The sequence below is a fragment of the Mustela nivalis genome (genome assembly GCF_964662115.1).
Source record: "Mustela nivalis genome assembly, chromosome: 6".
Lineage (NCBI taxonomy): Eukaryota > Metazoa > Chordata > Mammalia > Carnivora > Mustelidae > Mustela > Mustela nivalis.
In genome coordinates, this window is record NC_139025.1 from 102862390 (window position 1) to 102886190 (window position 23801).

General features: G+C 36.0%; 1 protein-coding gene across 30 annotated transcripts in view; it reads left to right on the forward strand.

The window, feature by feature from the left end:
* Positions 1-23801, forward strand: part of HERC1 (HECT and RLD domain containing E3 ubiquitin protein ligase family member 1) — a 185803-nt gene that overhangs the window by 45111 nt on the left and 116891 nt on the right. For all 30 annotated transcript variants that reach the window (XM_082737138.1, XM_082737154.1, XM_082737144.1 and 27 more), the window contains 10 exons: positions 4640-4735; positions 8252-8446; positions 9477-9788; positions 11989-12085; positions 12612-12755; positions 13831-13958; positions 17091-17235; positions 17328-17499; positions 19046-19180; positions 19485-19650. In XM_082737138.1, the coding sequence (XP_082593264.1) occupies positions 4640-4735; positions 8252-8446; positions 9477-9788; positions 11989-12085; positions 12612-12755; positions 13831-13958; positions 17091-17235; positions 17328-17499; positions 19046-19180; positions 19485-19650 (1590 nt within the window). The remainder of the gene's footprint in view (positions 1-4639; positions 4736-8251; positions 8447-9476; positions 9789-11988; positions 12086-12611; positions 12756-13830; positions 13959-17090; positions 17236-17327; positions 17500-19045; positions 19181-19484; positions 19651-23801) is intronic.

Consider the following 23801-nt stretch of genomic DNA (forward strand, 5'->3'; position numbering starts at 1 on the left):
GTGGGGAGTTGGAGAAGATTTTGGATGAGAGGACCAGAGTTCACAAGGTGACCAAGGTGTAGGAGAACAACCCTCTGGATGGATGGATGGGGTAGAACGGGATGAGGTGAAGACAGGGCCTTGTATCTTGTACTGTGGGGTGCTGAAACCCATTCCTGTAGGCAGCAGGGAGTCACTGCTACACAATTTTAAGTAGTGTAAAACCAGATAGCAAGAATATATGGAAATGTACTCCATCTAGTCTTATGTCCTTCTCAGAATATCTTAAAAAGACAAATGTGAAAAAAAAAATAAAAGGTTTACCATTATTTTTGATGGTAGGTGCTTAAGAGAGGGAGGTAATTAAGTGACAACCTATGAAACCATGAATTTATGTTATTTTAATTTCCATTTATTTTTAGACCATTGAAATTCCTATGTTAACAGTTTATAAAGTTATACATTTAATGTACTGTATTTCCCAAAATTTGGGGGTTTTTTTTGTGCTTGCTTTGGCAGTACATATACAAAAAAAATTTTGTTTTTTAAAAATGCCTAGGTATAGTATTATTTTCTTTTTGACATTAAGAATTCTGTGTACAGATTTGGTTTTAGAGATGTCTTTAATCCTTACTGACTGTGGTGGCGTAGTCTTACTTTAACTACATTATCCTCTAACTTTATCCTTTTTTATTTTATTTTATTATTTTTTAAAAATTTCTTTTCAGGGGTGCCTGGGTGGCTCAGTGGGTTAAGCCGCTGCCTTCAGCTCAGGTCATGATCTCAGGGTCCTGGGATCTAGTCCCGCATCGGGCTCTCTGCTCAGCCGGGAGCCTGCTTCCCTCTCTCTCTTTCTGCCAGCCTCTCCATCTACTTGTGATCTCTCTCTGTCAAATAAATAAGTATAATCTTAAAAAAAAAATTCTTTTCAGCATAACAGTATTCATTGTTTTTGCATCACATCCAGTGCTCCATGCAATCCGTGCCCTCTCTAATACCCACCACCTGGTTCCCCCAGCTTCCCACCCCCTACCCCTTCAGAACCCTCAGATTGTTTTTCAGAGTCCATAGTCTCTCATGGTTCACCTCCCCTTCCAATTTCCCTCAACTCCCTTCTCCTCTCCATTTTCCCTTGTCCTCCATGCTATTTGTTATGCTTCACAAATAACTGAAACCATATGATAATTGTCTCTCTCTGCTTGTCTTAATTCACTCAGCATAATCTTTTCCAGTCTCATCCATGTTGCTTCAAAAGTTGGGTATTCATCCTTTCTGATGGAGGCATAATACTCCATAGTGTATATGGACCACATCTTCCTTATCCATCCATTCGTCCATTGAAGGGCATCTTCATTCTTTCCACAGTTTGGCGACCATGGCCATTGCTGCTATAAACATTGGGGTACAGATGGCCCTTCTTTTCACTACCTCTGTATCTTTGGGGTAAATACCCAGTAGTGCAATTGCAGGGTCATAGGGAAGCTCTGTTTTTATTTTTTATTTTTTTTAAAAGATTTTTTCTTTATTTATCTGACAGAGATCACAAATAGGCAGAGAGGCAGGCAGAGAGAGAGGAGGAAGCAGGCTCCCTGCAGCGCAGAGAGCCCGATGTGGGGTTCGATCCCAGAACCCTGGGATCATGACCTGAGCCGAAGGCAGAGGCTTAACCCACTGAGCCACCCAGGTGCCCCGGGAAGCTCTGTTTTTAATTTCTTGAGGAATCTCCCCACTGTTTTCCAAAGTGGCTGCACCAACTTGCATTTCCACCAACCATGTAGGAGGGTTCCCCTTTCTCCACATCCTCTCCAACACATAATGTTTCCTGTCTTGCAAATTTTGGCCATTCTAACTGGTGTAAGGTGGTATCTCAATGTGGTTTTAATTTGAATCTCCCTGATGGCTAGTGATAATGAACACTTTTTCATGTGTCTGATAGCCATTTGTATGTCTTCATTGGAGAAGTGTCTGTTCATATCTTCTGCCCATTTTTTAATATGATTTTCTGTTTTGTGTGTGTTGAGTTTGAGGAGTTCTTTATAGATCCTGGATATCAACCTTTTGTCTGTACTGTCATTTGCAAATATCTTCTCCCATTCTGCGGGTTGCCTCTTTGTTCTGTTGACTGTTTCCTTTGCTCTGCAGAAGCTTTATCCTTGAAGGCTATGTTCCAGGACCCCCAGTAGAAACCTGAAAGTGCAGATAGTACCAAACCTTATATGTACTATGGTTTTTCCCATACATATATACCTCTGATAAAGTTTAACTTATAAAGTAGGCACAGTGGGGCACCTGGGTGGCTCAGTGGTTTAGGCTGCTGCCTTTGGCTCGGGTCATGATCTCAGGGTGCTGGGATCGAGCCCCGCATCGGGCTCCCTGCTCCGCAGGAAGCCTGCTTCCCTCTCTCTCTCTCTCTCTCTGCCTGCCTCTCTGCCTGCTTGTGATCTCTGTCTGTCAAATAAATAAATAAAATCTTTAAAAAAAAAAAAAAGTAGGCACAGTAAGAGATTAACAGTGACAATAAAATAGAGCAATTATACCAATATACTGTAATAAAAGTTATGTAAATGTCGTTTCTTTTTCAAACTGCACTCACCCTTCTTGTGATGATGTGAAATGATAAAATGCCAATGAGATGAAGATGAAGTGGGGTGAATGAATTGGCATTATGACCTAGTGTTAAGCTATTACTGACCTTCTGATTATGTGTCAGAAAAAGGAGAACCTGCTTCTGGACTGCTATTGACCTTGGGTAGCTAAACCACACAAAGTGAAACTGGATTTGGGGGGTGGGGCGTACTATATTGACTGTATTGGGCAGAACAGAAGTGAGTGACCGTGTTTTAAGGTTGTTTTATTGGTTTGGTATTTTTAAATTTAGCAAGAATTTATTAAAGATTTCTTGTATTTTCTTTCTCTGTTCACGTGCTGCAAATTAATAATCACTGCTACCGGTTTTATTTTCTTACTGTATATTAGAAATTGTGCTAAGCATGTTTTGCACATAACTCTAGTCTTCCCAATAGCCCTAAGTAATATCAGCATTATTCCTGTCTAAGAATAAGGAGACTTATCCTTCATTCACATATCCAGTAAGTGATGTGGCCTGGATTTAAACCCATGTCTGTCTGTCACTCAAAACTTCATGCAGTTTTTAACATTTCCTTCCATACTGTAGAAAAGCATGAGAAAGGGGATTATGATGGCTCTGGTACCATCTGGTATGCCATCCCAGGATGGCATAGCAGGCTATTGTTCCACATCTACTTTTGATTTGGTGATTGCTAGAGATGGCCTTTTAGATAATGGAGCCACAGATTACAATTGTTTTTCTCAGAAGTATTACACAACTACTTATGGAATTTGCAGAGTCTGTACTCCTGAGTGTTTGCTGGTATGGCAATACCTTGTATGTCCAGTACTAGTTAATTTTGAACACTTAGCTTAGGAACACTTAGGAGGTATGACTCCACACCTACACGTGGCTCTCTTTAGCCTTACTACTCAAAAAGTGAGCCTCAGATGGCAGCACTGGCATATCCTGGGAGCTTGTTGGAAATGCAGAACCTTAGGCCCCATCTATATTTACTGAATTGGAATTTGTATTTTAATAGTCTCTAGATAATTTATGTCCACATTAAAATTTGAGAAACACAACCTTAAACAGATAAAAAGAAAAATTGATTTGGCAGTAGCAGGTTAGTACCTGATAAACTAGCCATGAATTAAATAGCCAACATATACATTTGTTTCATTTCTTCAGAATCATGTTAATTAAAATAGTTTGAACTGATAAAATCATATAATCTTAGAGTTAGATGGGATCTTATAGGCATCTAGCCCAATCTTCTTTCCATAGTAGAAGATAAACTTTTTTATGGTATATCTGCCAGTTTATCATTTAGAATAAAAATATTTTTACAGTATAGTATCCATTGAAAAAAGCCACTGATGAAAATTTCATGATTACAGGATTGCTAAATCCGAGAAGGAACTTGACATTTGTGATCTAAAGATTTAAGGATTTGGGAATTTGAAGGAGGAGTGAGATCAAGTTCACTTTCTGCTTTGTCAGTTGTCAATGACAGAATGATTTCTGGTCACAGCCATTGACCCCTATTCTGGAGAGTCCCAGAACAGTGCTATGATTCCTCATCTGTGATAGGAAAAAGATGCTTTGTTGCTAAAGAAGTCAGGTAGCTACATGAATTGAATTGTGGGCCTTCAGTTTTACTGGAACTAAGAAGGGAGGAATGGACTTTCTGCTGCTCTGGTCAAGGTCATCACTCAAGCTGGCTATGTTCTACTTGCCTGTATCCTCAGGGACAGATGGGCAAGGCAGCTCCAGGAGAGTAGAATATTTCCTGGGGGCTCCTTTATTGGATATTGGCCACCCAAAGAACATGTAATTGGCAAAATTCTGCCTCCTTGTCTATTTCTAGGCAAGCCCTATGTTGAATAAACAGTCATTGAGGGATTGACACGTAATTTACTGTTTCACTCAATAGCTCCATCTTTTCTAGCACTTCTCTGTAAAAGTTGGTTTCATGACCTAATGTTAGGATTTGAGATTAGCATGCATACTCACATATACAGTTCCTCAGATACTTCCGTGGAATATTTAAGTGATTTTAATATGTATGTTTCTCTCCTGAAACTGTAGGGTTCATCTGCTGATCGGAGTCAGTGGAGGGAACCAACCAGAACATCTGATGGCTTATGCTCACTCTATGAGGCAGCTTTATGTCTCTTTGAAGAGGTATGTAATAATCATGGCTTTTACATTTAAAATTACTTTGTATTAAAATGCTATAGCACGAAAATAATTATTCAGTGTTTGAAAAGGATGCAGAAGTAAGTAGCATCAGTGGTTTCCACTAAAAGTGGAGCTAGGGTATCTGGCATCAGGAATGGGAAGGAGACATACTTTTCAGTGTATACCCTTTAATTCATTTTGAGCTTTGTATCATGTGTAGGTAACTTTAAAAATTTTTTAATAAAAACAGATACAGAAAAACACACAAATGTCAGGCTCAACAAATTGTTATAAAATAAATATCCTTCTAATCTGTACCCGGGTAAAGAAATAAAACTACCAACCACTCTGAGTGGCTCTTTCATGTCCTGGTCTTAACCCCTGTCCTCCTTCCCTAAGCAACCACTATCCTGACTTTTAGAGTAATCACTTCCTTGCGTTTCTTTTATCACTGTGTCACCCAGGTGTGTATATCTAGACACTATGGTGCAGTCTTGCCTATTAAAAAAAAAAAAAAAAAAAAGATGTCTTTTAACTCTCTTAATCTATAGGTTCCCCTCCATTTTTTTTCTTTCCATCAGTGTTTTTCTTTAGAACCTGGGCTTTTTGCTGATTGATTATGCATAATGCAGTTCACTATTTATTTTCTGCAAATTGGCAGGTGGATCTAGAGGCTTATTTGATCCCTTTGGCAAGACTATACATGGTGGTATGATTTTTCATCAGTTTCCTTCTAGGTATCTCTGTTATTGTGGTATTAGCAACTCTTGATGTTTAATGATTAATTCATAGGTGGTTGATATTTTATCAAAATGTTGATATTTTAATTGTATCACTCCTCTTTTGTTCATTGGAATGTTTTTATAAAGTTGATACCCTTATCAATTATTTGGTTATTCTGTTTCAGTTCATGTAAGAAAGACTGAATAAGTGCTTGATTATGTCTGTCCAGTTTTTAAAAATTTGAACACTGATTTTATAAACTAGTGTTCAGTTTAATGAATTGGTCTGTCATCCTCCAAAGTGGACCAGTTGATTTCATTTGAAAAATGTCATTATGAACCCATAGACTTAAACCTGTTTGAGTTTTAACCCATTAAATTATTATCAGTAGTGGAGCTCAAATTATTTCATCTTTGGCCAATAGTCTTTTAAGGTAGTAGTCTCTTCAGGGTGGTTCCTAAGTTCTTTTTTTTTTTTTTTTTTTTAAAGAGATATTTATTTGAGAAAGAGAGAGTGTAAGCAGGGAGAAGTGCAAACAGAGAGGAGAGAAAACTCAAGCAGAATCCCTGCTGAGTATAGAGCCCCAGACGGGGCTCAATCTCACAACCCTGAGATGATGACTTGACCCGAAACCAGGAGTTGGATGCTCAACCAACTGAGTCACCCAGGCGTCCCCTAAGTTCTTTTGATATAGGCCTAATAATCTTTCATAGCTTTCTTGCTCTGTGACACATCAAATTATTCCAGACTCATCTGTCTGCATCTGCTTATATTTTGGAGTTATTGGAGTTACCTTGTCACCTAGTTTTGTTGTGAATGTTAAGTGTGGAGTTGAAGTTTGGCCATGTAGTTGTTCCGTGTAGTGAATCAGTGTGTTTAGAAAATGGCATTGCTGCTGCTGTTATCTTCCTAGATTTCTGCCCTGCCCCCGCTCCAGTTTTTAAACACACATTTCTAAGCCCTATAAGTAATTTTTTTTTCTATCCTGCTCATTATTGGCGGAATGTTGAGTGGAGGAGAGCTGGGATTTATCATAAAACTTATCACAGTAATAGATCTTCAGATTAAAAAATTCTAACACTCTTGGCCCACTACCCTCTCTTGTCTCCAGCAAAATTTCAGATCTCTTATTAGGGACTAGCAGCCTTCACTTACATGTATTTGTGTGTCCTCATAACCATCCTTATGTTCACTGCAGAATGTTGAACACACATGTCATTCTGTTGTTTTGGATGATTCTGACTAAATGATTCTGACTAAAATTATTCTGTCCCCTTCCATTTAATGGGCTTTTGAAGGTTGACTTTTGAAGGTTTTCCTTCTCTTGTTTTGGTTGAGCAAAAAAGAAAACCCCACAAAACACTGTAAGACAGACAAAAAAATTGACAACAGCTGTAGTCAGAGTTATTATTTATTTATTTATTTAATTTATTTTTTAAGTACTCTATTCACCCAGCATGGGGCTCTGACTCACGACCCTACCAGAGTCATACGCTCTACTGACTGAGCCAGTCAGGTGCCCCAGAGTTAGTATTTTTATTACATAGAGTTCGTATAAGACAGTTAAAAATCCGTTAAGCCTTACTAAGTAAATGGGCAAAAGTTAGTGGTAAACAAAGAAAGAAAAACTTTAGTTCTGTTATAATAACAAAATGTCAAGTTAAAATAATGCATCCTCTTTGATCCCACTTAAGCCTTTGCAAAAAATTAAAAGCATAATATGTGTTATTGGTATGGATGCGGTGAGACTGGTACTCTTGTATAGACGTATTCCTTGGTTAGGGCAATTGAAATGGCCACCCTGGGGCCTATCCTTTTGGCAGGGCTGTGGGGGGCGGCAGGTAGAGAAGTATGGTTTTAAAAAATGTATTATGAATAGCAACAGACTTTACCATTACATTCAAAACAGGTGGTAAATAAGCAATGATTTTTATTTTATTTTTATTTTATTTTATGATTTTTATTTTATATGTACATAAAATGTACTGCTGGTGATACATAGTAGCACCGTTTTGAAAGCAGTTTTCTAGAGTATGTTTCAAGAATCATAAGATGTTGTTGTTTTGGGATAGAGTAGCCTCATTTTTGAGCTTCTCTACTTAAGAAGTAATGAAAAAGGTAGTAACAACTATGTTCTTAAAAATGGCTTGTGTAACAAAAAGACTCTAAATGTCTTGTTTAAAAGAAAAGGGTTAAATAAACTGGGGTTTTTACATAGATGGAAAATTATCAGTTCATTCATGAAGATAAGTTAGCTGTGGAAAATTTTGTCTGACTTTTGTTTCATCACTTTTATATATCCACTGTGTTAACTATGTTAAAGAATGTGTACATGCAAAGTTCTGGAAGAATGTAGGTAAAAAGATAACATTCACTGTATTAAGGTTATAGGATTATCAATTCTTTTTTTTAAAAGTAAGTTTTCAAAAGTTCAAGCCCCACAACTCTGAGATTAAGAGTTGCATGCTTTACTGACTGAGCCAGCCAGGTGCCCCTTCTACTTTGTTTTTTAAGGTGTTTTTTTCTTTTTCCTGTACTGCTGTGTGTGCCATAATTACTAGTCAAAAAAAGTCTTGATTATGTGTCTCCTCCTCATTTTTGCCACCTTTATTAGTATCTTTTACAGGAGTATGTAGTCTAGCCATCTGTATTTAAAATTAGATGTATTCTTAAGTTATTTGAGCCGTTGAGAGTTTTAGAAATAAGGAAAATAAACAGTAATTTCAGACAACATTTATGAAAATGTCTCCACTAAGAATGTCTTGCCTATTTATTGCATATTTTTAACTTTAATAGGTTTGCAGAATGGCATCTGATTACTCAAGAACATGTGCTAGCCCAGATAGCATTCAGACTGGTGATGCTCCCATTGTCTCAGAAACCTGTGAGGTTTACGTCTGGGGGAGCAACAGCAGCCATCAATTGGTGGAAGGCACACAGGAGAAAATACTACAGCCCAAACTGGCTCCCAGTTTCTCTGATGCTCAGACTGTGAGTCCTCTACATATCTTACAAATTGGTAGATGGTTTGCTCTAAGTAGTGTTAAGAGTTTTTTTTAAGTGAGTGAAGAGTCTCTCTTCTTCTTCTTCTTTTTTTTTTTTTTTTTTAAGATTTTATTTATTTATTTGACAGACAGAAATCACAGGTAGGCAGAAAGGCAGGCAGAGGGTTGGGGTGGGGGAAGCAGGCTCCCTGCTGAGCAGAGAGCCTGATGCAGGGCTCCATCCCAGGACTCTGGGATCATGACCTGAGCCAAAGGCAGAGGCTTTCACCCATTGAGCCACCCAGGCACCCCAAGAGTCTCGTTTCTTATCTGTATTGTTTCTGTATACCATGCTATATCACTTTTTTTTCATTTTAATAGGAAAAAAACCATTTTTAGTTCATTTCCCTAGCATGGTTTCCAAGTTTCAAAAAAATCAAATTGGAGCTGGATTTTTGAAAAGAATTATGAATGACGACAGACTTACCATTATATTCAATGCAAATGGCAAATAGGACTAAGTAAAAACTGGAATTTTTCTTTTGCTAGATTGGCATTTTATTTTCTTATTGTGATCACTTATTTACGTTTGTAGCTACCTTTTAGTCAAGCTAGAACTTTCTATTTTTTTTATTAGTTTCACTAAAACTTAGGTTTTGTTTTTTTTTAAATGAGTGTAAAATATATTTTATATGGCCCTTGCCATAATGGACTCAAAGGAATTTATAGGATAATTTTATTTCTTGCTCTTCATCCACCGATTATAAGATGAGCTAAAACATTTTACTTTGTTGTTTTATTGAATCATGACTAGGTAGATATCCTGAAGAGAGAAAATATGCAGTAATTTATGCCCAACAATAAAGTCAACATGAGGAAACCATTAATAGTTTTCATAATTTTCTGTTTAATTTCTCTGTAGAATAGTGCCATATTCTGGTTTTAAAGACTTTGAACCTCTTTGATAAAACTAGCATTAAATATTATACTCTGAGTCTCACAGAAATGTTTTATTTTACTCTTCCCTTTGCTTATAGATTGAAGCTGGACAATACTGCACTTTTGTTATTTCTACGGATGGCTCTGTCAGAGCTTGTGGTAAAGGCAGCTATGGGAGATTGGGCCTTGGAGATTCTAATAATCAGTCCACTTTAAAAAAGTTAACATTTGAACCTCACAGGTCCATTAAAAAGGTTTCATCTTCTAAAGGATCTGATGGTCACACCTTAGCTTTTACAACAGAAGGAGAAGTCTTCAGTTGGGGAGATGGTGACTATGGGAAACTGGGACATGGAAATAGTTCAACACAGAAATATCCCAAGCTTATTCAGGGCCCTCTGCAGGGAAAGGTATGTGCTTTCTTATTGTATTTAAAAATAATTAGATGCGCTGCGTTGTAAGTGATGATATCTTTCAGATTTTGATATATTCTTTCTAAAGTTACCCTCACCCCCAAATCCTTTTTATCCTTTGGGTATTTGCTTTTGTGGTTTACAAAACACTTTCACATACATTACTTAATTTTAATTCTTATAACAACTTTGTTAAGGTAGTTATTACTCTCATTTCATATGAGGAAACTGAGAATCATCCATTTCACAAATACTTACAGATACTCTATCTGGAATATCTATCTTGACAGTGTATCCAGATACACTATCCAGATACACAAGATATTTCAGTATCTTCCAAATGCCAGGCAGTGTTTTAGGCATTAGACACATAGTAGTGAACAAAACACAAGATCCTTAGTCTCATGGAACTTTTAATTTGTGGTTAGAGATGAGTAAGCACATAATTTCAAATAATAATAAAGAAAAAAATTGAGTAATGTATTAGATATTAACTTGGGTGGGGTGTGATATTAGATAATGGGGTCATAAAATTGGAGGAGGTGTCATTGTAATAGAAATAAGGCATTTAGAGTGGTTAACTCACTTCTGAAGGTCACACAAATAATTAGCACCATTAGAAACTGAACCTAGATCTCTTCTAATTTCTATTTGATCTTTCTTTAAAGAAGTGAAGGTATTTTCCTAAACTTAGAGTTATATGCAGTTATACAGGTTCCTCTATTTTAAGATGACTTTCTTGCCACAAAAGTTTTTTTATATAAGACCTTTTCAAAGTTTAAATTTTCATATTATACCATAATTGCAAGTGGGACACTTTTTCTTCATGGTAGGTTGTCTGACAAGATTGTCTATCAAACGAATTTTACTTTATTATAACTTGTAGTATTTTAACTTAGACATCAATCCCAAGCAGTGAGCTTTGGAATGTTTCACCTGACAACATTATGGGATACTTGATAAGATGCTGAATGTGGGGCTTTAAGGAAATTTTCAGGAAAATACTACTACTACTTTAAGCACCTTCTCTCTTTATTCCAATTCTTTAAACATTATATTCCTTTTAATTTCCAATTTTTTTTAAATGGGAACTTTGCTAATTAAATATAACTTAGTATGAATATCATAAAGGAAAAAGGTTCCAAAAAGTAAACTAATAACTTTTAGATAAAAATTTTAGTAGTTTTTAGCATATTATCTAGAATGTATTAGGTATACAGGGTTTTTTTTTTTTTTTTAAAGATTTATTTGAGAGAGAGAGAGAGAGAGATGATGCATGAATGGGGGGAGAGGGGTAGGTAGAGAAGCAGACTCCTCTGTCTGAGCAGGGAGCCTGATACGGGGCTTGATCCCAGGACCCTGAGATCATGACCTGAGCTAAAGGCAGACACTTAACTGACTGAGCCACCCAGGTGCCACATGGTGCTCAGTATTTTTTATTGAATCTAAATTTTGAATTTTCTCAAGTGAGTTTTAATTTTTGGAGATTGAAAAGAGGCAGAGTAATTAGTATAGTTTGTTTTTTTTTTTTTTCTGTTAAATCATTAATCAGTGGTAAAAGCTATGAGTCATCTCCCAGTTATGTTGCTGTATACTGTTAATCCCCTGATTGAACTCATCAACTGTATAGCTAATTGAGTGGTAAAGAGATATTGCTAAGAGTTTAATTAATGTGAGCTTATATACTGCTTAGATCTTCCTGCATTGGTTAATAGTAACTATGTTTTTGAGAGTCACCCCCTATTACATAATGAGTTTTTCTTGATTAGCCAGGATTATAGGTTTTATGTTAACATTATATTTAAAAATTTTTTGTTGTTCCATGAGTGTTTATTTAGCCCTGCCAACTCTTTGAGTAAAGCCTTGATTTGTGATATAGTATTCTTACAAGTGATTAGATTGATGCTTTCAGGGCTCCTGCTAACCTTCGGAGTGCCTTTGCGTGAACTAGGAAAGTTATCTTCTCTGGGTGGAAGCTAGGTTTCATGGCTTGGCAAACAGAGCAGAGGCTGTATTTCAGCATTTTCATGACCCCAGGCACCTATCCTGGGCACATCCTCTACGGCTGTATGTGGTAACTTCTGGATAAGTTGCGAATATCAGTGTCTCTGCAGTCTCTTTGTGTAAGATCAAATGTGAACTACATGTTTTAGCATATGCTGTTCTTCATCTTGGGTGTGTTTTGTGTGCAATGCAGGTAGTTGTTTGTGTGTCTGCTGGGTACAGACATAGTGCTGCTGTCACAGAGGATGGTGAATTATACACATGGGGTGAAGGAGACTTTGGAAGATTAGGTAAGCTTTTTTAAAATTGAAGTTGCTTTCAGAGAAAAATAGAAATGATGGTTACTGAGAAGCAGTGAGGCTAGATTTAATAGGCAAAAACCCCTGTTATTTATTTTGTTAGTTTTAGCCCAGAGGAATACAGTTTTATACAGCGAATACCTGGATTGTAGTGCTGAAATTTAAGCTGTAATTAAATCTAGCACTCCTGAGTACCTATTATGAGCAGACACTTAAGGATTTCAGGGACAAGAAAGATACCATTATGATCCTAAAATGTGTGTGAAAACAAGTTGACACGAGCATGATACTAGGTAGCATTAGACAAGTGCTGGGAGAAGAGCATGTATAGAATATGCTAATGATTCACTGAAGGGACTGGGGTCTTAGTTTGAGAGTAGTCTAGATTCTTTCAAATTGCACTTTAGAAATACCTCATTTCTGTCATTAACTTAAAATGATTATTCTGCCTATGATGTAGTGGCCTAAAGAAAAAGCATTAACAACATTTTTCTTTGTTGTGTGTGTTTTATCCAAGGTCATGGAGATAGTAACAGCCGTAACATTCCAACATTAGTAAAAGACATTAGCAATGTCGGAGAGGTTTCTTGTGGCAGTTCACATACTATTGCTTTGTCTAAAGATGGGAGAACTGTATGGTCTTTTGGAGGAGGAGACAATGGTATGTAAAAAATTATTTATTGATAGTGTTGGGCTTGTTTTCTTGAGATTTAAAAAGATGTACTTTTCTGTTAAATATCTTATTATAGGAAAACTCTAACAATGAGTAGAAATTTTAGAAATTTAAATGAACTGTTTCAACAAATGTTGCTATAGCCATTGTTAACTTACATAGATAGACCTCTAAATATATATATATTTATAAAACATGTACATATATTTCCACATAGATGCCTTTTTTGAAAACTAAAGCAGACATGTGTCTTAGATTTTTTATAATCTGGTGGTTTTTGTCTGACAGTTTTTAAAAAAATATCTTCCTATGGCTCTAAATTTTTTAAAGTAGCTCAGTGTATCCCTTTATGTGATCGTAAAACAACTTAAAAAAAAAATCAGTTTACTATTGAGTACCTAGATAGTTTCCAAATATTTTTCTGTATCAAAAATTACACAATGAATGACTAAATCTTTGTTCATTTATTCACAACTACCAGCATTGTGAGATTGTTTATTTTCCTGTGTCTTTCAATAACAAACACTTAGCATTAAATCTTAAAATTAAGAATACTTAAAAATAATTTCAATAGTGAAAATGGTATCATTTAATATTTCCTTGATTCTTAGTGAAGTTGAGTTTATATGTTGTTGGCCATTTGTTTTTTTTCTTTAGTGATTTGTTGAGTTTTCTATTTTAGTAACTATTGGCTCTGTTAAAAAATTAAAAAATAATTAGATACATATAAACTCCTTGTATTACAACCTATTTATTATATCAGCAAACTTGAAGTTGGAAATATGACCGTTAAAAGTAGAGAAAGAAGAACAGTTTTCCATATTTCCCTTAAAGTGGTTTTAATTGCTTGAAATTAAGATTGAGTAGCCTGTGGGTTGTTTCTGTTTCTTTTTTATAACAAAAACATTCATTTGTTCACCTCCTTACTGTCAGAAACGGAGTTTTGCACATCAGTTTGGTGATGGAAAGATGAGTGATATTTATCAATGTGAATACTTAGGTAAAGCATAGAGGTTCTTTAAAACAAGTAAACTGTTTAACTTGAATGTGCTTTTTTTGGTAGGCAAGCTTGGCCATGGAGATACTAACAGAGTGTATAAACCTAAAGTTGTTGAAGCTTTACAAGGAATGTTCATTCGCAAAGTTTGTGCTGGGAGCCAGTCTTCGCTTGCTTTAACATCAACAGGGCAGGTAGGAATAAGGGATGAGCATAAAAGGATTAAATTATTTCAGAGGAGTAGGTGACTAAAAAGTAATAATCATAATTAAACTTTAAAGTTAAAAAATGCATTTTTCTTGTTAAGATTTATTTATTTGAGAGAGAGAGAGAGAGTTGGGGGCGAAATAAAGACAGAAAGACAGACAGTCTTAAGCAGACTCCATGCTGAATGTGGAGGCCCATGTGGTGCTCCATCTCAGGACCCTGAGATGATGACCTGAGCTGAAACCAAGAGTCAGATGCTTAACCGAATTCACTGCCCAGGCTTCCCTTAAAAAAGGTAACATTTTAAAGGCAATCTACTGAAATGAAATATTTTCTTCTGTTTGAAGAGGTAGAGTATTTGCAAAGGAACCAGATTTTCTCACCTGGCCTCTGACCCAGATAAATCTGTCCTCAGCCCCATTCTTTGTATTAAGAGGTTTTATAAAACCTTTTTAGCACTCAGCACCCCTTAAATTCTTTCCTAAAAATTATGGATAGTGGGAAAAAGTGTGAATAGATCTTGTTGAAACCAGTGATAGGAACTAAGAAGGCAAAAGGTGATCAAAAAAGAGGGTAAGGAGAAATTTCCATATGGAAAAATGATGTGAGAGGGATAGGTGTTTCTAAGAAAGGGTTAGTCAGGCATAGGATAGTCAGAACTTTAATCTCTTTATAAACTTCTGAACTTTGTTTGCATACTTTGATTTCTCTCTGTTTTTTTGTTGGTGATGGAGAGGATCTAGGTATGGTGATAGACTGATAATAATTTTCTTCTTAAGTCCATCAGCATCCACAGTGAAAAAATGAGCTGACCACTCATTTTCTCACATATAGGAAACTATTTCGTACCAGGTAGTGGTATAAAAATGTTTTCTGACTAATTCACAAGGCTGATGAACAGCAAAGCTGAAATTAGCATATAGTGTAATTATTTTGGAGAGACTAGAATGCCTTACGTCCTAAAATATCAAACTCAAACTATTCATTACCCTATATTTCATTACATTAGTCATTTGTTACAGTGCTGGATACTGCCTTAAGACCTGGAACTTCTTTTTTACGTCTTTTTCACTATGGGTTTTGTGGTAAGGATGTATGACAAAGCCAGAAGATGCTCACTTGTTTAATGTATAGCCAGTAGGCAAATCGCAGACCTCCCTTGATCATCATGTGGTTCTTTTGTATGAGAGGGGTAATGATTTATGCTTTGCTTACAAATGATCATGCAAGGTAATTACATGAATTGAAAGTTTCTATAAATTACCAAATACTGTTGAACTGTTAGTTGCTAATGATGGTAATACATTTATTATATTGAATTTCAAAGGAAATTGTGAGTTAATTGCTATGTAGAATAGTTGTATCATGAGTATGCTAAGTTACATGAAATTAAATATACATACTTAGGAAAAAATAAAGTGAGGGAGAAATACGTTTAAATGACAGGGGTAGTTCTGTTTACCATTAAATTTGCTGAGCATGAGATGATCAACATCTGTTTTTCCCTCAGTCCTCTCAGGCCACTTCTCTGCTGACTTCCCATCATATTAAGTGTAATTCTTATGTTGAAAAATACAGTATTTGTATTTTATACAACAAGGTCCCTAAATACAAGCCAAGTATTTCTTCATCTGCTGTTCAACCAGAGGAATACTGGAAGAGCAAACTCTAGCAATCGGGGTCTTATTGAGTGACAGTACTGTATTGTACTTGATGAGTGATTTAGGAGATTTTGAATTACTTTATGTATTTTTTCACCTTACTTGTCTTTAGTTGTTAATCCCTCCTTACGTATACCTTTAGTGTACTGGAATTTTCTTTCTATTCTTAAGTAGTTCTCTAGCAACTAGTACAAGTATTTGCCTGCCTTCCTTTCTTTCTTCCTTCCTTTCTTTCTTCTTTCGTTCTTCCTTTCTTTCGTTCTTTCTTTCTTTCTTTCGAGGCTTATTCTCTCAGTAGTCTTTAGTGAAAGAATTACAAGACAAAAAAATTCCTGAACCCAGTAGCATAAGGGTAAGAGTCTATATGATATTACCAGAACCCACCAACAGGGGAAAAAAAGTCACTCAGTTTGCTAATTGTTTTGATTTTGGGCTGCCCAACTGACAGTCATTCACCCTTTTATCTTCCTCTTCAACTCCCCTTTCCCCTAAGCTTCTTAAATCAGTCGTTGGTTGTTGTAGTATTAATTAGCCAAAAATGAAGATGTTCAGAGAGCTATGTTGACTACCGCTTCACATGGCCCTCTTTGTAAGTGATCATTGAAATTATTATAACAATGAGATGATGTGATTTTTAACTGAATCATAAACAGCAGTTTTGTGACTTACATAATTCATTTTATATGTACACACCTTGGTCTAATAAACCAAGAAATATTGTTGAGACCCACAGAGTAGGAAACATATGAAGGAGAAGTTGTAAAATAGCAACAGTATTTCTAAGCTGCTAAAAGCCTTCTAAGATCCTTCTATTTTTTCTGTGATTGTTTTTCTTTGCAGCTCAGCTGCTTGTCTACCTGTATAGTAAACATTTAAAAACAGCAAAATAAATAACTCTAAAATCTTTAACAATCAAAACAGTAAATATTAATTTTAGCAACAGGAAGTTATTATTTGGTTTTTTCAAGATTTTATTTATTTGAGAGAGGCTGAGGGAGAGTACAAGCAGCGGGAGGGGAAGAGGGAGACGCAGATTACCTGCTGAGCAGGGAGCCCAGTGCGGGGTTTGATCCCAGGACCCTGGGATCATGACCTGAGCTGAAGGTGGACGGCTTAATTGATGGAGCCACACAGGCGCCCAGAACGTTATTTGATATCAAGCCACACTCTTACTTATTTGTTTAATATTTTTAAAAAAGATTTTTTAAATTAATTGATTGATTGATTGGCACAGAGGGAGAGGGGGAAGAGAGAACCCCAAGCAGGCTCCAGTCTCAGTGCGGCACCTGGTGCAGGGCTCCATCTCATGATCCTCAGATCATGACCTAAGCCCAAACCAAGAGTCGGACACTTAACCATTTATGCTACCCAGGCACCCCTAGATGATGTTTATTTTTAAACAACATAAGTCTTCAACTTAGTACCTCAGGATATTTTGTGCATTTCTGTTTGTTTCAGGTTTATGCTTGGGGCTGTGGAGCTTGTCTAGGTTGTGGTTCTTCAGAAGCTACTGCTTTGAGACCCAAGCTTATTGAAGAACTGGCTGCCACAAGAATAGTTGACATTTCTATTGGAGACAGTCATTGTTTGGCTCTTTCTCATGGTAATGTCATTTGTTTTTAAAAGAAATAATATTAACTTACCGTCTGTAAATGTATTACATTTAAATTTGGCTTTTCTTTATTTTATTTTTAGATAATGAAGTGTATGCCTGGGGCAATAACTCAATGGGGCAGTGTGGCCAAGGAAATTCCACAGGTCCTATTACTAAACCAAAGAAAGTGAGTGGCTTAGATGGCATAGCTATTCAGCAGATCTCTGCTGGAACATCACATAGTCTAGCATGGACTGCTCTTCCTAGGGATAGGTAAGAATGCCATGTTTAAAAATTCTTATATTCTAATAACAGAAACACCAGTGAAAACAAAAGTAATAGTACTTTGTTCATAAAATGCCCTTCCGAACATTTATGCTGTTGATTTTTTTACTATCACAGGCATGACACAACATTCTGACTTGAATGTTGAGGTTATATTATATAAGGAAGAAGTTATACCCTGTATTTAAGAAATGTTCTTGATTTAAGTGTCCTTTAAATATTTTGAATTCCTTCTCTGTCTCTATGATTTGATTTTAAAAATTAAATGTCTCCTTATTAAGAGGAAGTTACATTGAAATGAACTCAGAACTAGGTTTTATTTTATTTTTTTAATATTTTATTTATTTGAGAGAGAAAGTGAGAGAGAGAGCATGAGTGGGGAGGGAGGGAGAGGGAGAAGTTGACTCCCTTGCTGAGCCCTGACCCTGGAATCATGACTTAAACCAAAGGCTGTTGCTTAACTGACTGAGCCACCTAGGCGCCCCAGAACTAAACAGTTGATTAGCCTCAGTGGCCTTTGTCTGGTTGGTTTTTTGAAAATAATTAGTGGCTATACTTTTTAAATAAAGGAAGTTACTTTTGCAGAAATTTAGCTTTTTCCTAAAGAGATAACCATATGTTTTTAGAAAATCAGGTAGATGATTTTTATTAGGAGTGTGAATTTTAAGGAATTTTAAGGGTGTTTCAGATATTTTCAGATGCATAGGGGCTAATTTAAACTTGACATGTATTATATTTGCCTTCCAGACCTTTGATTCAGGTAGATTTTTTATGACATTTTAACCAATAAAAAACATTTATAATCACCTTCCAAAATAAAAGCTAAAAATATAATAAATTGATTATAAATAATTTGCTTTTCATATTAAATTTGCAACTTCCCACTTCATATATAGAGAGTTGGCTCCCAGCATCTTGACAGTCTTAACAAATGCTTTTAGGAGTTGTTCTTTTTTTTTTTTTTTTAAGATGTATTTATTTATTTGAGACAGAGTGGGTGCACATGAGTGGCAGAGAAAGAGAATCCCAAGCAAACTTCCCACTGAGTGTGGAGCCTGATATGGGGCTCTATCTCGTGGCCCATGAGATCATGTCCTAGCCAACACCAAGAGTTATATGTTTAACTGACTGAGCCACCAGGTGTCTCAGGAGTTTTTCTTTTAATAGCTTTCAGTTTTCTCATCTACAGAGTCAGGCTGTATATGAAATATACATTTTACAGACCCTTAGAACCAGAAGACTGTAGTAGATCCTGTGGCTCGGCTCAGATCTTTGCCTTTAAGTGAGTGAATATCCAACCTTCCAAAGCAGGTTGTGTCTATATGTTTTCTTTTTGAAGAACTCCAGGGATGACAAATTCTTGGTTTTCCTTGGTTGATAAAATGAATGGTTTTAACTTTTATAATCAAGAAGGCCTTCTGTATATTTTGTTGAAATCTTTCATCTTTATTTAATGGTTTAAATTTTGTTTTTGATCATATGTGAAAATTCCTCTGTTAAAGCTATTACATGATTTTCTTATGTTTCCTTCTAGACAAGTTGTTGCATGGCACCGACCTTATTGTGTAGATCTTGAAGAGAGTACCTTCTCACACCTGCGTTCTTTTCTTGAGAGATACTGTGATAAAATAAACAGTGAGATTCCCCCACTCCCTTTCCCTTCATCAAGGTATGTTATATATATGTATATTGGTGTGTGTGTGTAATATTTATTAATTATTCATTTTGAGTTTGACTTACATTTTTGTTCTGTTTTCCCCTCAATTATGTTAGACTTCTTTAAAGAGCTAAACTTAGGTACTTATTCATAATGACCTTTAGCAAAAGTTACCCATGATTTCATGAATTACATTTTAAAAATCACTATTAGTCATAATTTGAGAAAATTTTTAAAGAGAAAAAAATGTTATCCAGACTGGATAGCACATGCTCTTTTATGTTCCAGAAATTCACAGCACTTTGTTTGGTTTCAGGGAACACCACAATTTCCTCAAGCTGTGCCTAAAGCTGCTTTCAAATCACCTTGCTCTTGCACTTGCGGGAGGGGTCGCTACCAGCATTCTTGGGAGACAGGCAGGTCCACTTCGAAATTTGCTTTTCAGACTGATGGATTCAACTGTCCCAGATGAAATTCAAGAGGTAAGCATATAGGACTTGGAATCTGTATCTCAAGCCACATCTTTCCTTAAAGTTGTAGCTCATATATGCAACCATATATTGGAAGACTTCAATTGACTGTTTTTCCCTTATTCCTTTTCTTGGTGGGAGTAAATATTTTTGGTTAACTCATCCTTTAGGACAAAGGTCATCTTTGGGAAGCCTTTCATTCCCTGTTCCCCTGCCAGGTTAGGTTTCTCCTGTATGTATGCTTACTACATCACATTGTATTGTAGTTGTCTCTTCACAAACATGTCTGTCTTTTCCACCAGAGGATAAATTTCTGAGGACAGGGATCCAGTTTTATATTTTATTATGGTAAGACACATATAACATAAAATTTACTATCTTAACCTTTTCTTTTTTTGAGAGAGAGGGGGAGAGGAGATAGGAAGGGAAAGAGGGAGAGAGAAGGAATCTCAAATAGGCTCCATTCCCAGCTTGGAGCCTAGTGCAGAGTTCGATCTTACAACTGCAAGAGCATGACCTGAGCCAAAATTAAGAGCTGGATGCTTAACTGATTGAGCCACCCAGGCTCCCCTACCTTAACCACTTTTATTTATTTATTTATTTATTTATTTATTTATTTATTTATTTATTTGACAGAGAGAGAGAGAGATCACAAGTAGATGGAGAGGCAGGCAGAGAGAGAGAGGGGGAAGCAGGCTTCCCGCTGAGCAGAGAGCCCGATGTGGGACTCAATCCCAGGACCCTGAGATCATGACCTGTGCCGAAGGCAGCGGCTTAACCCACTGAGCCACCCAGGCGCCCCTACCTTAACCACTTTTAAATATAGTTTAGTGGTATTAAATACATTCATAATGGTCAACCACTACCCATCTTCGTAATTCTTTTCATCTTATAAAATTGAAGTTCTGTACCCATCAAACAATAACTCCTTATTCTCCCCTTTCTTTAGCTTCTGGTAGCCACCATTCTACTTTCTGTCTCTTTGATTTTCACATTCTGAATATGTCATATAAGTGGAATCCTGAAACTGTCTTTTTATGACTGGCTTATTTCACTTAGCATAATGTCCTTAAGGTTCATCTATATTGTACTACGTGTCAGAATTTCCTTCCTTTCTAAGCCTTAATAATCTTCTGTTGTACGTATATATCACATCTTTATGACCCTGGATTAGGCAATAGTTTCTTAGATTTGACACTGACAGCATAGGCAACCAAAAAAGAGAGGAGATAAATTGGACTTCATCAAAATGGAAAACATTTATGCCTCAAGGGGCTTTATCAAGAAAATGAACATAAAACTCATACATAGAATGGGAGGAATATTTGTAAATCGTATGTCTGATAATATTCTAGTTTCCGGGGACACTGGGTGGCTCAGTTGGCGTTAAGCATCTGTTTTCGGTTCAGTTTATGATTCCGGGGTCCTGGAATCTAGGTTCCGTGTATTCCCCCACCCCAGAGGGGAGTCTACTTCTTCGTCTGCCTCTGCCCCTTCCTCTGCTCATGCTCTCTTTCTGGCTCACTCTCTCTCAAATAAATAAATAAAATCTTAAAAAAAAAATTCTAGTTTCCAGAATATATAAAGGATCTTACAACTCAACAATAAAAAGCTAAATAACCCAACTTTATTTATTTTTAATAACTCACCTTCAAAAATGAGCAAAGAATTTTGAGTAGACATGTTTCCAGAGAAAATATGCATATAGCCAGTAAGCACATGAAAAAAATCTCAACAGTCTTAGTCATTAGGGAAATGCAAATCAAAGTCTTAGTGAAACACTCTTCACACCCACTTAGAGGCTAAATCCAAAAGATAGGAATGTGTTACTGAGGATGTGGAGAAATTGGAACTCTTGTATATTGCTGGTGTTAATGTAAATGTTAATGTACAGCTGCTTTCAAAAGCAGGTAGTTCCTTAAATAATTAAATGTTAAGTTACCATATAATGTAGCATTTCCACGCCTAGGTCTGTTCCTGAGAGAATTTTTCACTCAAAAACTTGTATAGGAATGTTCATAGCAATATTAATCATAACAACCAAAAGGTGAATGTCAGGTGATGAATGAATGAACTAAATGTGGTATGTCTGTACCAGGATAATCTTATTCAGGAGTAAAAAGAAAGGAGATTCTGATAACATGCTATACCATGACTGAACCTTGTAAGCATTGTGGTAAATGAAAGAAGCCAGTCACAAAAGGCCATATATTATATGACTGTATGTATGTGAAATGTATAGAGTAGGCAGACCCATAGAGAAAGTAAATCAATTGGTTTTTAGGGGTTAGGGGAGGGTGAGAAGAGAGTGACTGCTCATAGACACAAAATTTCTTTTTGGGGTGACGAAAATGTCCTAAAATTAGAATGGGGTGATGGTTATACAACTCTGTGAATATACTAAACTAGTGAATTTTATACTTAGAAAAAAAAAAGGTGAATTTTATGACCTGTGAATTACATATCAATAAAAGATGACTGATTTCAGCTGGACAGACATATCCCTGGCATGTGCGTAGAAGAAATATTAACCTGGTGGTGAATGGGAACTTTGTTGTTTTGGTATTTTCAGGAATGATAGTGTAGTATTTTTAAAAGGCCAGAAAGTACTGGAATAAAATAAAGAAAACAAACTTTAAAAATTATCTTTAGAAATTGTTTATTTATTCCTTGACTGTCCTTGGTAGTTACTCTTTTAGGGGAGTCCTTCAGAGATGAATCCTCAGGATATGTACAAAGCTATTTCTGTTCCTTATCTCTGAAACTTCTAGGAACTTAATCTATTTGTACACTCACTGTTGCTTTTTTTTGTTGTTGTTTCTTTTTAAATGCTTTATTTTGAATCATTTGTAGACTTAAGGAAAAGTTGCATAAAAAATAGTTTTCTCACTCAGCTTCCCCTAATGCTAATGTTGTACATAACTGCAATACAATTATCAAAACCAAGAAATTAACATTAACTTAATACTATTCATTACACTAAACAGCTTCTTAGAAATTTGATCAGTTTTCCAGTAATGTCTTTGTTCTTTTGAGGAATCCTATTCAGGATCCTGTATTACAGTTAATTGTTGTTTCTCCCCAGTCTCCTACACTGTGTCACAATTTCTCATTTTTTTCCTTGTCTTTGATGACCTAGACAATTTCTAAGTCATGGTCAGTTATTTTACTGAATATCTCTGTTGTTTTCTTATGATTGGATTGAGGTTATGCATTTTTGGCAAGAGTGCCACAGAGATGATGATGTGTCCTCCGTACACCATGGGGTTCATGGTATTGGCGTGTCTTGTAACTGGAGGTTTTGACTGTGATCACTTGGTTAAGGTGGTGTCTGCTGGTTTGTTGGTTTTTTTTTTTTTTTTTTTAACCTCTGTTAGTAGCTTCTGAGAGAGGGTAGATAGGAAAAATATTCTTTGAAAATATACTCACAATGAAGTAGTTTGTGAATTGAATAGCTCATGAATAGTTGAGGGGGTAAAATTCTAATCTAAATTCATTTTCCTGTTAAGAACTCATTTGCCCATAAAAGTTATTGTCTTTTAACTTTCAGTGTTATTACTCAGAAAAATCAGTGCTTTTCAAATTTTTATCCTTTGTATGGAAATCTGCTTTTCTCTCTGGGTTCTGTAGCAAGTTCTATTTGTCCTTTGTGTTCTCACATTTCAAAATAATAGGAACTGGTGTGGGTCTGTTGTTAACCATTGTGGCTTATGCTTGGGTGGACCCTTTTAATTTCCAAACTCAGTCTCTTCAGTTTTAAGAAGTTGCTTAGAGTATACTGTATATTGATTTCCTCTTCATTGTTTTCTCTTTCTGTAACTCCTTATTATTGGGATACTAGACCTCCTGGATGAGTCCTCATAATTTTTCTTGTGGTTTTTTTTCCTGTTTTCCATTTTCCTCCAACTACCGTATGAGAGATTTAATTTTATATTCTAAATCTTCTGTTGAGGTTTTTAAAATTTCTTCCTTCTAAATTTACAAGAGCTCTTAATCATCAAGTGCTTCTTTTTTCTAGTCCAGCGCCCTCATTTTACTGATAAAGAAGCTATGACCCTGAGAAATTATGAGACCTAAGACAATGTAGCTGTTCCTAATAGCTACCTGGATGTTTTTTGGTCTAAGTCCTTCTTGTTTTAAAAATCTTAACCTTGGGGCACATG